Source organism: Perognathus longimembris, chromosome 10 (genome assembly GCF_023159225.1).
Source record: "Perognathus longimembris pacificus isolate PPM17 chromosome 10, ASM2315922v1, whole genome shotgun sequence".
Taxonomy (NCBI): domain Eukaryota; kingdom Metazoa; phylum Chordata; class Mammalia; order Rodentia; family Heteromyidae; genus Perognathus; species Perognathus longimembris.
The window spans coordinates 12,816,423-12,830,430 of record NC_063170.1 but is presented as its reverse complement, the minus strand read 5'-3'; the positions used below and the strand labels follow the sequence as shown (position 1 = coordinate 12,830,430).

The 14,008-nt window shown below is 41.3% G+C and overlaps 1 protein-coding gene across 3 annotated transcripts in view; it reads left to right on the top strand.

Annotated features, from left to right (window-relative positions):
- Positions 1 to 14,008, top strand: part of Ctcf (CCCTC-binding factor) — a 47,320-nt gene that overhangs the window by 13,178 nt on the left and 20,134 nt on the right. For 2 of the 3 annotated variants that reach the window (XM_048355327.1, XM_048355326.1), the window contains exon 3: positions 13,103 to 13,892. In XM_048355327.1, the coding sequence (XP_048211284.1) occupies positions 13,112 to 13,892 (781 nt within the window). In that variant the 5' untranslated portion in view covers positions 13,103 to 13,111. Of the gene's footprint in view, positions 1 to 11,780; positions 11,923 to 13,102; positions 13,893 to 14,008 lie in introns of those variants that run through there. The other variant, XM_048355328.1, reaches the window with a different exon arrangement.

The following is a 14,008-nucleotide window of genomic DNA, read 5'->3' as shown; positions in this document are numbered from 1 at the left end:
AAAAAAAAAAAAAAAACAAACAGATCACAGCAGTAAATTTGAGATGATTTAGCATAACTTCACTTGGTTACATTGAATGTCTTCTATAGAAATTTTGATTCCTATAAAAATTAGCATTCTCATGTAGAATTCCTTCTGCTAGAATGCTTCTGTCAAGTAGCTTGTCTGATAAAGTCTAATTCATCTTTAAGATTCAGTTTTAGCAACTCGTTTCCTTTAAGTCCTCCTTTTATCCAAATAACTTGCTTTCTGTAATAGGGTGATGAAAAGTATGTTAACCCCTGTTTGAGTCACATTAGATAACTGCTATTTGTTCTGACGGTCTCTCTGCCAGATGAGCTCTGAGAACTCATCCCTGTGGGGAATTCGAAGCTTATCTGGTAGTGAACAGTGCCACAGTAGGCCACTGTACCAGTTGGAGGCTGCCTCTTTAGCCTGTATTCTTTATCTGCTCTATTAGCTGGTATACAGCAACCTTATTCATATTAACTTGCAAATGAACTGTTAAGACCTTTTTTTCCCCCCTTTTTAAGGAAATTGGGGATACATCACAGCAGGAGAGGAGGAAAGGAAGAGTACTGGGCACTAAGAATGTAGCTTAAGTGGTAGAGCACTTAGCTAGCAAGTACATGGCCTTGAGTTCAAATCTCAGTACTGTCAAAGAAAATTGTACTGAGTGATGAGTGCAATTAAAGTACATTACACACACACACACACACACACACACACACACACACACACCATAATGAAACCTACAGGTAAGTACTGTTAGCAAGGAGGGAGTAAGGGAATACAATAAAGGAAGTGGTAAGGAATGGAAAAAAAAAAGAAAAAAGAAGGAAGTGGATTTTATCAAATACATTGTGTACATTGGAAGAAATATCACAATGAAAGTCCTTTGTACAGTTAATGTATGCTAATAAAAATAAGGAAAATAATCTGTACCCAGTACTGAGAATTTTTTGGATAATACTCTTTTAGGGTATTATTTTTGTAGCAAAACTCCTGCCTCCTTATCTAGTACCTCACTGTTGACATAACATATATTACCAAGTATTTCTTTGTTATGGAATACTTCATAGAATTAGAGCTCTTTAAATAGAAGTGGCTATAAGACTCCTTGGGTTTTTTTTTTTTTTTTTTGCCAGTCCTGGGCCTTGGACTCAGGCCTGAGCACTGTCCCTGGCTTCTTTTTGCTCAAGGCTAGCACTCTGCCACCTGAGCCACAGTGCCACTTCTGGCCGTTTTCTGTATATGTGGTGCTGGGGAATCGAACCCAGGGCCTCATGTATACGAGGCAAGCTCTCTCGCCACTAGGCCATATCCCCAGCCCCTGGGTTTGGGTTTTTTTCCTTGGGACTTTAACTCAAGGCCTGGGCACTATCCCTGAGCGCTTTTGCTCAAAGCTAGTGCTTTGAGCCACATTTCCACTTCTGGTTTTCTGGTGGTTAATTGGAGAGTTTGAGTCTCATGCTAGCTTTCCCCCCAGTCTTTAGTCTTTTTTGTTTTTTGTTTTTTTTTGGCCAGTCCTGGGCCTTGGACTCAGGGCCTGAGCACTGTCCCTGGCTTCTTCCCGCTCAAGGCTAGCACTCTGCCACTTGAGCCACAGCGCCGCTTCTGGCCATTTTCTGTATATGTGGTGCTGGGGAATCGAACCTAGGGCCTCGTGTATCCAAGGCAGGCACTCTTGCCACTAGGCTATATCCCCAGCCCCCAGTCTTTAGTCTTGAACTCAAGACCTGGGCACTGCCTGGCTTCTTTTTGTTCAAGTATAACATTCTACCACTTGAGCTGTAGCGCCATTCACAGCTCTACTTCTGGCTTTTTCTGTATATGTGGTACTGAGAAATTGAACCCAGGGCTTCATGCATGCTAGGCAAGCACTCTACCACTAGGCCACATTCTGAGCCTACATGCTAGCTTTAAACCATGATTCTCAGATATTAGCCTCCTGAGTAGCTATGATTACAGGAGGAGCCATCACGCCTGCTTGATTGGTTGGTTTAATATAAAACATTATGAGAATTTTACAGCAGTTAAAAAACAGAATTGTTGTTTTGACTGTAACCTTTAATATTACTAAATGGAGAGCAGATTTATCGACAGTGTGGATAAGAATGTGGCCTAGGGGCTGGGAATATGGCCTAGTGGTAGAGTGCTTGCTTTGAATACAGGAAGCCCTGGATTTGATTTCTTAGCACCACATATATAGAAAAAGCTAGAAATAGGATTGGCTCAAGTGGTAGAGTGCTAGCCTTGAGCAAAAAGAAGCCAGGGACAATGCTCAGGCCCCGAGTCCAAGCCCTCCAGGACTAGCCCAAAAAAACAGTTGAATTTCTGCCCTAAAAAAGCTAATAGTCTTTTGAGGGAAAGGCACAAATATAGAACATTATGCTACTGTAAAAGCAAAGCAAAACAAATAAAACTTCAGGTCAATCTGCCCTAGCAAAGATTGAAAAGACTGATATTAGTTGAGCTGGGAGGGGATAAGACAAGGAGTGTGACACTGGTGTAGAGACCCATCAGGGAGTATTCAGAAGTAAAATTGAGTGGGTAGAAGGGGTAGGAACAAGCTGTACGGAGCTCTGGGAGCTAAGCTAAAGAGTTTCAACTTGATTCAGTAAGCACCAACCATCATGAGTTGTTTGTTTATGGCATCTTCCCTATGTAGCTCAGGCTGGCTTCAAACTCCCAATCTTCCTATCTCCATCTCCCAAGTATTGTAATTATAGGCCTGCTGCCCCACCATTCAACTCTGTTTTTTAAAAAGGATTACGTGGGGGGGGGGGGGGGGCTGGAAATGTGGAGTGCATGCCTAGTATGCACAAAGCCCTGGGTTCGCTTCCTCAGCACCATATAAACAGAAAAGGCCGGAAGTGGTGGCTCAAGAGATAGAGTGCTAGCCTTGAGCGAAAAAGAATCCAAGAACAGTGCTCAGGCCCTGAGTTCAAGCCCCGGGACTAGCAAAAAAAAAAAAAAAAAGATTACATGGAAGAGTGTGTGTCTCCCTGTGTTCCCTTGGCTGGCCCCAGACTTAGATTCAAGTGATCTCCCTGAACCCTACCCCCTGATTAGCTACAACAGTAGGTATCATGTCTAACTTGGTGAATTTTTGAGCCTCATTTTAGCACAATTTGGCCTGGCATTACTATGGCATTCATAGTAAAAAAGACAAGTCTGAAAGCAGTTCTGGGCTTTTTGTTGTTGTCATTGTTTTTTGTTTGCAGTGATAGGGACCAAGCCCAGATGTTGGGCCCTGACTATACCTCCCCAGTCTTGTTCTGTTTGGGTTGTTTTTAAATAATCACCTTTTGCTATGAATCACTTAAAACTGAACAGCATCTTAAAATGGTAGACTATTTCCCCCAAATGTTGATATGTCTCCTCCATTCTGCTCTCACTTTGGTTAGTCATAAAGTTCTGTTAAGTAGTTGCTACCTTTTTTCTATAGAAACCCAAGAGTTTATTAGAGAAGTCTTTTTTTGTAACTGTAGTCTGATACTCAGGGCCGTGAAATTGCTAGTCTTTCAAAATTAAGAGGGGCCCTCAGCCCCTAGAGAATCTATTTTTGTGAAGAAACTTCTATCTAAGGTTTTGGTTAGAAGTTTGGTTTAGGAAGTTGAAAGTCATGTCATTGTTCACATCTGAAATGTGTTGACTGCTTTCTGGAATGGCCTCTAAGGTTCTAGAAAAGCACCAAAGCAGACATCATGTAAGTGAATTAGATGTTATCATTCTCTCTTTATATATAAAAGGACACAGGCACAGAAAGAAGTTTATCACATCCCAGGTCACTCTGCTAATTAGAAGAACCTGAAATTGGAATTCAGATCCTTGGCTCTTAATAATGTCTACTAATTCCTTACCCTACCTTTAAAGATACACACACACACACACACACACACACACACACACACACACACACACGGGGGGACATTTAAAGATATACACACACACACACACACACACACACACACACACGGGGCGGGGGGGCACATTTTCCCCATACCTATCCTCCATAAATACAGGTTCTAGCACCCATGGATTCAACCAGCTACAGATTAGAAGTATTTAGGGGGGGTGGAAATTGCATCTAATCTTAGTGGTCTTAAAGTCTATAACTTTACAGGTGTGAGCTGGTGGCTCATACCTTTAATGAGAATTGCAGTTCAAAGCCAGTTCCTGAGACTCTTTTTTGTTGTTGTTGTTGTTGTTGTTGTTGTTGCCAGTCCTGGGGCTTGAACTCAGGGCCTGAGCACTGTCCCTGGCTTCTTTTTGCTCAAGGCTAGCACTCTGCCACTTGAGCCACAGTGCCACTTCCGGCTTTTTCTATATATATGTGGTGCTAAGGAATCGAGCCCAGGGCTTCATGTATATGAGACAAGCATTTTACCACTAGGCCATATTCCCAGCCCTTCCTGAGACTCTTATTTCCAGTTAATCACCAAAATGCCATGCTGGAAGTAGAGCTGTGTCTCAAGTGGCAAAGCACTGGCCTTGAGCAAAAATAAACCTTAGAAACATTACCCAGGCCTTGAGTTCAAGCTCTAGGAATAAAACAAAAATAATAATAGGCCAGGTGCTGGTGGCTCATGCCTGTAATCTTAGTACTCAGGAGTTTGAGAGCTAAGGATCACAGTTTGAAGCCAGCCTGGACAGAACAATCTGGGAGACTCTTTTATCTCCATTAAACTACCCAGAAAAAGCCAGAAGTGGTGCGGTGGCTCAAGTGATAGAGTGTTAGTCTTGAGCACAAAGAGGCTCAGGGACAGTCCTAGGACCAGCAAAAAAAATTTTTTTAATAAATAAAAACAATTAATAAATACCATAGCACAATTTGAATATTTTTAAATTTTAAAGATTCACTTAACCTGTTCCTCCCAGGAGCACTATGCTGGTTTCATTGCACTGTGACCAATATTGGAAAAGTATCCTTGAACAGCTTTAGCAGTGTTTCATATGTTTTCTTTAGCTATTTTGCATAAAATTTGGGGAGGCAGTGTTTATTTTGTCTTTTTGGACTTTTGTGCTAAAGGTGGAACCCATGGCCTCTTACATGCTAAGAAGGCACTGCCTCAGCCCTGTCATTTGTATTTGTAAATTTGAATCTTTTTTTTTTTTTTTTTTTTTTTTTTGCCAGTCCTGGGGCTTGGACTCAGAGCCTGAGCACTGTCCCTGGCTTCTTTTTTTGCTCAAGGCTAGATAGAACTCTACCTCTTGAGCCACAGTGCCATTTCCGGCTTTTTCTACTTAGGTGGTGCTGAGGAATCGAACCCAGGGGCTTCCTACATGCTAGGCAAGCACTCTACCACTGAATAAGAGTGATAGTTTTGAGGAGAAAAGTGTCCCTGACATAAAAATAAACTCCTTTAGTGGTAGCAATCTAAACAAAAGAGAGTTGACAAAATCTGTAAGGTAAGGCCAACACAAATGAGAATGCCTGAGAATCAGGGGTAATGGTGGAAGAACTGATGATTTGAAAGCACAAACCTGAGAGGAGGTGAGGAGATGGATGGATTGGAGCTGTTAGCAAGAGCAAAGCAGCCAGGAGTGAAATCCCCCTGGGAGTGAATAGAAAGGGCCTGGTCTAACCTATTGGGTTAGTTATTGATTCAGAAAAGACACTCCCTCCTCCTGGAGAAAGCTAGGTTAAGGGATCCACTGCTTGAGAGGATGCACTGAGATTTCTAAGCAGTATTGGATGGTTGATTGCTACTTCTATGTGATGTTTCTATAAAAATAGAAGCTACTGCATTAATGCCTGAGTGCATGTTCATTTTCATGGATCTTAGGCATGTGTTCTGTTGTTGTCATCATCATCGTTGTAGTTGTCACGGGGCCTGCATGCTGCCCATGAGCTCTTTTGTTCAGGGTTAGTGCTGTACAACTTTGGGCTGCAGCTCCACTTCTAGTTTTTGAGTGGTTAATTGGAGATAGGAATCTATGGGGACTTTTCTGCCTGGGCTGGCTTTGAACCTTAGTCCTCAGATCTCAGCCTCTTGAGTAGCTAGGATTACAAGTGTGAGCCACTAGCACCAGTCCAAATCCTTGACAAGCACAGTTTGTTTCAGTTTGTATCAATTTAGTACTAGTTCTTTTTCCACCAATCCTGTAACTTTTTAGGTTATATTTGGTTATTTATGTGCAATTTTAACTTTTCAGCTCCATCATAGTGATTTTTCCGTGTTTTTCAAATTATATGCTACTAACGTAGCTCAAATAAAATGTTTTTTTCCTCTACTGGTTTTATTATTGAGGGTATTTAGTCTTAAGAATATGTAATGATTCTCTTTTTAGGGCCACTATGAACTTTTTATACCATGTGAACTCCCTTCCTTTCTCTTCCCCTCTTCCCCTTTGGTTGTATCCTCAGCCCTTTTTTTTTCTTTCTTTCTTTGTTTAATTCTTTTTTTTTGTTTTTTGGGTTTTTTTTGTTTTTGTTTTTAGGATTTATAGCTTTATTTTCTAATGAAGAGCTAAGCCCTCCGGTATGTGTTACATTATGGTGTCTCATCTTCTTTTTTTTTTTTTTTTTTGTAATTTATTTATTAATTAAACTTAAACGAAAATTTTTTGACAAGGTGTTGTGCAAAAAGGGTACAGTTACATAGTAGGGCAGTGTGTACATTTCTTGTGATATCTTACACCCTGTTTTTCTTTCCCTTCCCTAGGTCAGGTAGACATATATACAATACACAATGTATCAAGAACATATACAGTAGCCATGTGGCCTACGCCAAAGAAAATTCGCCTAGGGCTTTAAATGTAATGTCGACATTAGACAATATGTCGACAGTAGTCTTATATGAACGTACACACATAGCTTTTGAGCTATTGTATTCCACTGAGAGGTCAATTTTTGACCTTTATATGTTGAGTAGTTGTTTGGTTTTAGTTACATAGTGTTGGGTTGCTGACCCAATCCTGTGGGAAATACCATTTGACAAGCAGTTTTTGGTTTCACAGACCTGGTCTCTACTAGCCCTTTTGTTTTTGAAATAGGTCTCGACGGCCTGAACTGACTAAATTCATAATTCTTCTGCCTCCTAAGTAGTGTATCACACACCTGCCTTATTCTTTAATACCTTTACTAATAATGTCTCTTAGGCTTTCCCCCCTCTATTCCCTAACTCCAGACATGTGGATTAGCCTTCTTTTTTCCGGACCATGGCCTGGAAAACTTCTCTCCTTAAAAATACAGGCATATCCAGGTGTGGTCATGTATACTTGTTATCACAGAGCTCAGAAGGATGAAACAGAAGTGTCCCAAATTTGAGGCCAGCCTGGCCAATGAAAATTCCATGCCATAGCCAGGCACTGGTGGTTCACGCCTGTAATCCTAACTACTCAGGAAAGTGAGATGTAGATTGAGGTTCAAAGCCAGCCAGGGCAGGAAAGTCCATGACACTCAAATCTCCAGTTAACCACCAGAAAACAGAACTGGCACTGAGGCTCAGAGTGACAGAGCTCTAGCTTAAAAAAAAAAGAAAAAAAAGCCAGAAGTGGGAGCCATGGCTAGTGGTAGAATGCTAGCTTTAAGCAAAAAAGCTCAGTGGCTGACCTAAAGCCCTAGGACTGGCACTTAAAAAAGAATCTAGTTTGAGACTAGACCAAGAATAAAAAGTATTTTACTTTTTCATTTAGGAATAATTATATATATATATACACATATGTATATATACACTGAGGTATACACATATTTGTGGTTTTTGTCAGATCAAAGTGTTGCCTCACACTTAATTTACTCTTTGAATATATGAGTACATTTGGTACTCATCACATTTAAGAGCTAGAAACTGAATTAGTTGTTTTATTTTCTGTTTTCTGCTGTATATTCAGTTTGGTTAGCATTTGTTGAGTATATATTCACTTGGAACTTTTTTTTATTCACTTGATGTTTTTATTATCAGGGAACTCATGGTCTCATAAGGGAAAGGGATAGGCCAATGTTAAGTTGCTGATTGACATTGGAAGCTGTATGAAGGCTACAAACATTGCTGTTAGTGTCTAGATTGAATGTCTGACTTTGGCTCCAAAACGCAAGGTTTAAAAACTCCAGGTCAGCTGGGTACCGGTGGCCCATACCTTTAATCCTAGCTACTCATGATGCTGAGGTTCAAAGCCAGCCTGGGCAGGAGACATGAGACTCATCTCCAGTTAACCACGAGAAAACTGGAAGTGGTGCTATGGCTCAAGTAGTAGAGCACTAGCCTTGAGCAAAAGAGGTCAGTGACAACACCCAGGCCCTGAGTTAATTAAATCCCGAGAATGGGGGGGGGGGGATGGGGGCGGGGAATGGACTCGGGACAGCCTCCAGGTCCAAGCATAATAGTATATACCTGTAATCTTAGCTCTCAGGAAGCTGAGGCAGAAGGATGGAGATTTTACTAGCTTGAACAGCAAGAACCTATCAAAGGAAAAATAAAAACTGGGCTGGGAGAAATTGTTCCTTAGTGTATATGAAGTTTCACTTATGTAAGATGGATAAGTACTGAAGATAACCTATCTAGAGTTTATAATATAGTATTGAGCATTTAGAAATTTGAGGACAGATATCATGGTAAATGTTCTTACCAACACCACCCAAAAAGGAAAGTCAAAGCAATACTGTAGACCCTTGGTATCCATGGGTATATGGTTCCAAGGAAATTGCTATTGAGAAGAAACTGAACGTTCAGGATGCATAGAATTCAGTAATATACTGTTGGATGCTTGACTTTTCCCATGATGCTGCCCAAATATCTATCTTTCTGATAAAGACATACCACCCTGGAACAAATCTGAAATTCGTCACTTGAATTAGCAGATTATCTTGCTTCAGAAAATTAAGGGCAGAAAAACACTAAGCTGATCAATCACAACTAATTACAATGCAGGACTGACTTGAGAGTTTCTCTCCATCAACAGAACTTATATAACCTGTTTGTAGGAATTAAAAAGTTTTATTTTTGAAATTTCTTTTAGGACAGGCTTGCTGCACAAGTACAGTTTGGAGATGATGTTTAGTCCCTTGATTGTGGTTGATGGTATCAGGGGTGTATGTATATCTAAACTCATCAAAATGTACATAAATAAGCTAGGCATTGAGGGTTCAAGCCTGTAATCGTAGCTACTCAGGAGCCTGAGATCTGAGGATCCCAGTTACGGGCCAGCTCAAGAAGGTCCGAGAGAGTTTTCTTTCCATTTCACCAGCAAAAAGCTGAAAGTGGAGCTCTTGCTCAAGTGGTAGAGTGCCAGCTTTTAGGGAATAGTTAGTGCTCAAGGGCCTGGGTTCAAGCCCCAGCAATGGCACAAGAAAAAAAAAGTATATAGGTGTAACTTTTAAATACATAAGTTGTAGCTTTATAAATTTGTGTGTATACATGCGTATACATGCACATACCAGTACTGGGACTTGAACTCAGAGCCTCAAGCTCTCCTTAGCCTTTTCACCCAATGATGGTACTCTACCACTTGAGCCATGCCTCCATTTGTGGCTTTTTGTTTGTTATTTGGAGATGAGTCACAGATGTATCTACTGGGACTGGTTTTGAACCCCTATTTTCAGATCTTATCCTCCTGAGTAGCTAAAATTATAGATGTGAATCGCCAAGTGCCCAGCTTTCATTTAAAAAAAAAAATTAAGGGCTGGGGATGTGGCCTTGTGGCAAGAGTGCTTGCCTCTCATACATGAAGCCCTGGGTTCATTTCCCCAAGCACCACATATACAGAAAACAGCCAGAAGTGGCACTGTGGCTCAAGCCCTGAGTCCAAGCCCCAGGACTAGCAATCAATCAATCAATCAATCAATAAATGCAATATGCCAGAGAATGATTTCTAAGGTAGAATTTAGCTTAACAGCAATGTGCAATACTGACTGGCAGGATAGCTGTTTCCCAGCACCATAAAAGAAAAGAAAGGAAAGGAAAGCATCTAGGCCCCCGGTAGCTCAAGCCTGTACTCCTAGCCACCCAGGGGGGTAAGATCTGAGGATTGTAGTTTGAAGCCAGCCTGGGCAGGAAAAGTCTGAGACTTTTTTTTTTTTTTTTTTTTTTTGCCAGTCCTGGGGCTTGAACTCAGGGACTAGGCAGTCCCTGGCCTTCTTTTGCTCAAGGCTAGCACTCTACCACTTGAGCCACAGCACCACTTCTGGCTTTTTCTGCTTATATGGTACTGAGGAATCAGACCCAGGGCTTCATGCATGCTAGGCAAGCACTCTACCACAAAGCCACATTTCCAGCCCATTCTGAGACATTTATCTCCAACAAATTACTCAGGAAAATCCTGAAGTAGAACTGTGGCTCACGTGGTAGAGCACTACTCTTGAACAAAAAGAAGCTCATGGACAGTACCCTGGTCCTTGAGTATAAGTCCCAGGTCCTACCCAGAAAAACAAACAATCAGGGAAACAGTCCTAGCACCATGCAAACAAAAATCCAGTGTGGTTTTCTAGTCATGCTTTATAAGTTGACAGATAAAAGAGAATATATAAGTTGTTTTTGTTTTGCTTTTTTGTGTGCAGGTCCTAGGGCTTGAACTGAGAATAGGGTGCTATCACCTTAACTTTTTTACTTGAGGCAGGCACTCTACCACTTGAGCCAAAGCTCAGCTTCTAGGTTGTTGTTTTGGTTTTTTTTTTTTTTTTTTTTTTTTTTTTTTTTTTAGTGATTAAGGAGGTAAGAGTTTCACAGACGTCCTGCCCTGCTGACATCAAATCTCAATCCTCAGATCTCAGCCTCTTGACTAGCTAGGACTACTGGTGTGAGCCACTGTATCTGGCTTTGTTTTTTTTTTTTATGTTACTGAAATCTAACCCAGGCCCTTACAATTGTTAGGTAAATGCTCTCTCTGAACTACATTCCCAGAGCCAAGATTTATTCTATTAATATGTGTGTGTGCTTGGGCATACGCATGTGTGCTCACTGGTACTGGGACTTGAACTCAAGTTTTTGGGGATTTTTGCTCCATGCTAGTTTTCTACCACTTTAGCTACACTTTCACTTACAGCTTTTGGACGGTTAATTGGAGCTAAGAGTCTCATGGACTTTTCTTCCAAATTGTCTTTGAACCTTAATTCTCAGCTCTCAGCCTCCTGAAAACGATTATAGGTGTGACCTACCAGCACTGGCTTATTTAACTTTTAGTTGCATACAGAATATTTTGAAATACGTTGTGTGTTAGGTTTTTAAAGTAGGTACGCCACGCAGTATTCAGGCAGGAGAGAAAGTTTATTACCGAACTGCTTGGCCTGTGGCCGAGATGATCCATGGCGGGGAGAAGGGGTGACCCCCACCCAGCCCTGCCTTATCTAGGGCAGGGGCAAGGGGTGTGGCCAGATGGATTAGGATATGACCTCAGGGATAGAGGAGGTAACCGCCTCCAGGTCAGCTGGTTACCCAGGTAACTGGGTAGAGACTTAATGCAGTGGGGGCATCTGCATGGAGCCCTCCAGGGACGGACCTTACATTGTGTATGTTGTAGAATGACTAAATTGAACTTGTTAACGTGCGTGACCTCATATAATTTGAGGTAAGAGCATGTAAAACCTCTCAATGTTTTTTCAAGTATGCAGTACATTCTTACTAGTTGTAGTCTCCATGTTGTTTTGGTTTTGCTTTTTAGTGATAACTGGAGCTTGTGTGGCAGGTGCTCTACTGCTCTAGCCACACCTCCAACCCTTTTTGGTCTGTTCTTTCTTGGGAAGGTGAGTTGGTTTGGGTTTGGGTTTTCGGTCTAGCTGTTTTTTAAGTAGGATATTGCTTTTTGCCCAGGTGGACCTGGAATGCCATTCTCCTATTTATGCTTTCTGCTGCAGCAGGCATGACAGGCATGCACCACCATGCCTAGCCCTTTCTGCTGAGATGGAGTCATGAACTTTTTGTCTGGGCTGGCCTTGAACTTCGATGGTCCCAATCTTAGCCTCTCTCCTAGCTGGTATGACAGGTAGGCATCACCATACTCAGCTATTGGTTGAGATGAGGTCTTGTATACTTTTTGCTGGGACTGCCCTCCAACCATGACCCACCCGATCTCCATATCTTGACTAATTAGAATTACAGATAAAAGCAACTGGAAAAAAAAACCCTGTTATAACTGAAAATTGTTACCCTTTCACTAGTATACTCTTCCCTAACCCCACCTGGATATATAGGATTTAAATTAGTCTTTTATATAATCAAATATTCAGAGTTTGTCTAATATCTTTCCTGTTTGTCTATAATATCTTTTTTTTTTGTTTGAAACTGAAACTTCACTATGTATCCCAGACTATCCCGCATTGCACCCTCTTCCTGCCTCAGTCTTCATCTTCTCAGATTACAGTTGGTAGTCCACTATATTACAGGTACTACCACACCTAACTCTGACAATTCTTTGTGGTGGAAGACTAACCTGTGCATTGTAGGATATTTAGTATTATTTCTATCCAACTGATGTCAATAGTGACATCCTAACCCACTAAAAACAACCAAAAATGTCTCTAGACCCTGCCAAATGCCCATGAAGGCCAACTCACCCCACGTTGAGATCTTTAGGTCTTTTATGTCTGTAGGTTGTCATTTCAGTCTTTCCTTCCCCCCTTTTCCCCATTGATTTGCAAAAGAAACTCAAAGTTAATCCTGCAATTTTTCCCTTCGACTGGATGTCTATTATTTCTGTAGTGTGCTTTATTTAACAAATCCTCTATCATCAGTTTGCTATTAATTGGAAATTGGATCTAGAGGTTAATCAGTTATAGGGTTTGCTTTGTTTTGGTGATATTGGGCCTTGAATTCAGGGTTTTGTGTTCAGTAGGCTTGTGCTCTACCACTTGGATCATACCTCCAGCCCTGCTTTTTGCCGGCTATCTGTGGATGGAATCTCTCAGACTTTCCTCAGAATGTCTGGCTTTAAACAGTGACCTGCTTGATCTCAGCCTCTTGAGTACTATTACAGGGGTGAGCCACTGGTGTGCCCAGCGGTTCCAGACTTTTTTTTGTCATTCATCAGAAAGTACATAATGTTCTTTGAACAACCATTGATTCTTAATTCATTCATCAGGGATCTTCTTTTTTGTTTTAAAATGTAGGTTTACATTTAGTCAAACTTAGTCTTACATAACAATCTGTGTTTTTCCTTAATTAAGGAAAGGGAAATGGAAGGTGAGGCGGTCGAAGCCATTGTGGAAGAGTCTGAAACTTTCATTAAAGGAAAGGAGAGAAAGACTTACCAGCGACGCCGGGAAGGTGGCCAGGAAGAAGATGCTTGCCACCTGCCCCAGAACCAGACAGATGGGGGTGAGGTGGTACAGGATGTCAACAGCAGTGTACAGATGGTAATGATGGAACAGCTGGATCCTACCCTTCTTCAAATGAAGACTGAAGTAATGGAGGGTACAGTGGCTCCCGAAGCGGAGGCTGCGGTGGATGATACACAAATCATAACCTTGCAAGTTGTAAATATGGAGGAACAGCCCATTAATATAGGAGAGCTTCAGCTTGTTCAAGTACCTGTTCCTGTGACTGTACCTGTTGCTACCACTTCAGTAGAAGAACTTCAGGGGGCTTATGAAAATGAAGTGTCTAAAGAGGGCCTTGCAGAAAGTGAACCCATGATATGTCACACATTACCTTTGCCTGAAGGGTTTCAGGTGGTAAAAGTGGGGGCCAATGGAGAGGTGGAGACACTAGAGCAAGGGGAACTTCCACCTCAGGAAGATCCAAGCTGGCAAAAAGACCCAGATTATCAGCCACCAGCCAAAAAAACAAAGAAAACCAAAAAGAGCAAACTGCGTTATACAGAGGAGGGCAAAGATGTGGATGTGTCTGTTTATGATTTTGAAGAAGAACAGCAGGAAGGCCTGTTGTCAGAAGTTAATGCAGAGAAAGTGGTTGGTAATATGAAGCCTCCAAAGCCCACAAAAATTAAAAAAAAAGGTAAAGTAGTCTCAAAAGTATTTTGGACTAATGATACAACTGTTCAAATTACTTTGTTATGTTAAATGTATTTTTTCAAATTATTAAGTTCTAAAGAGAAGTAAATCTATTGGTGC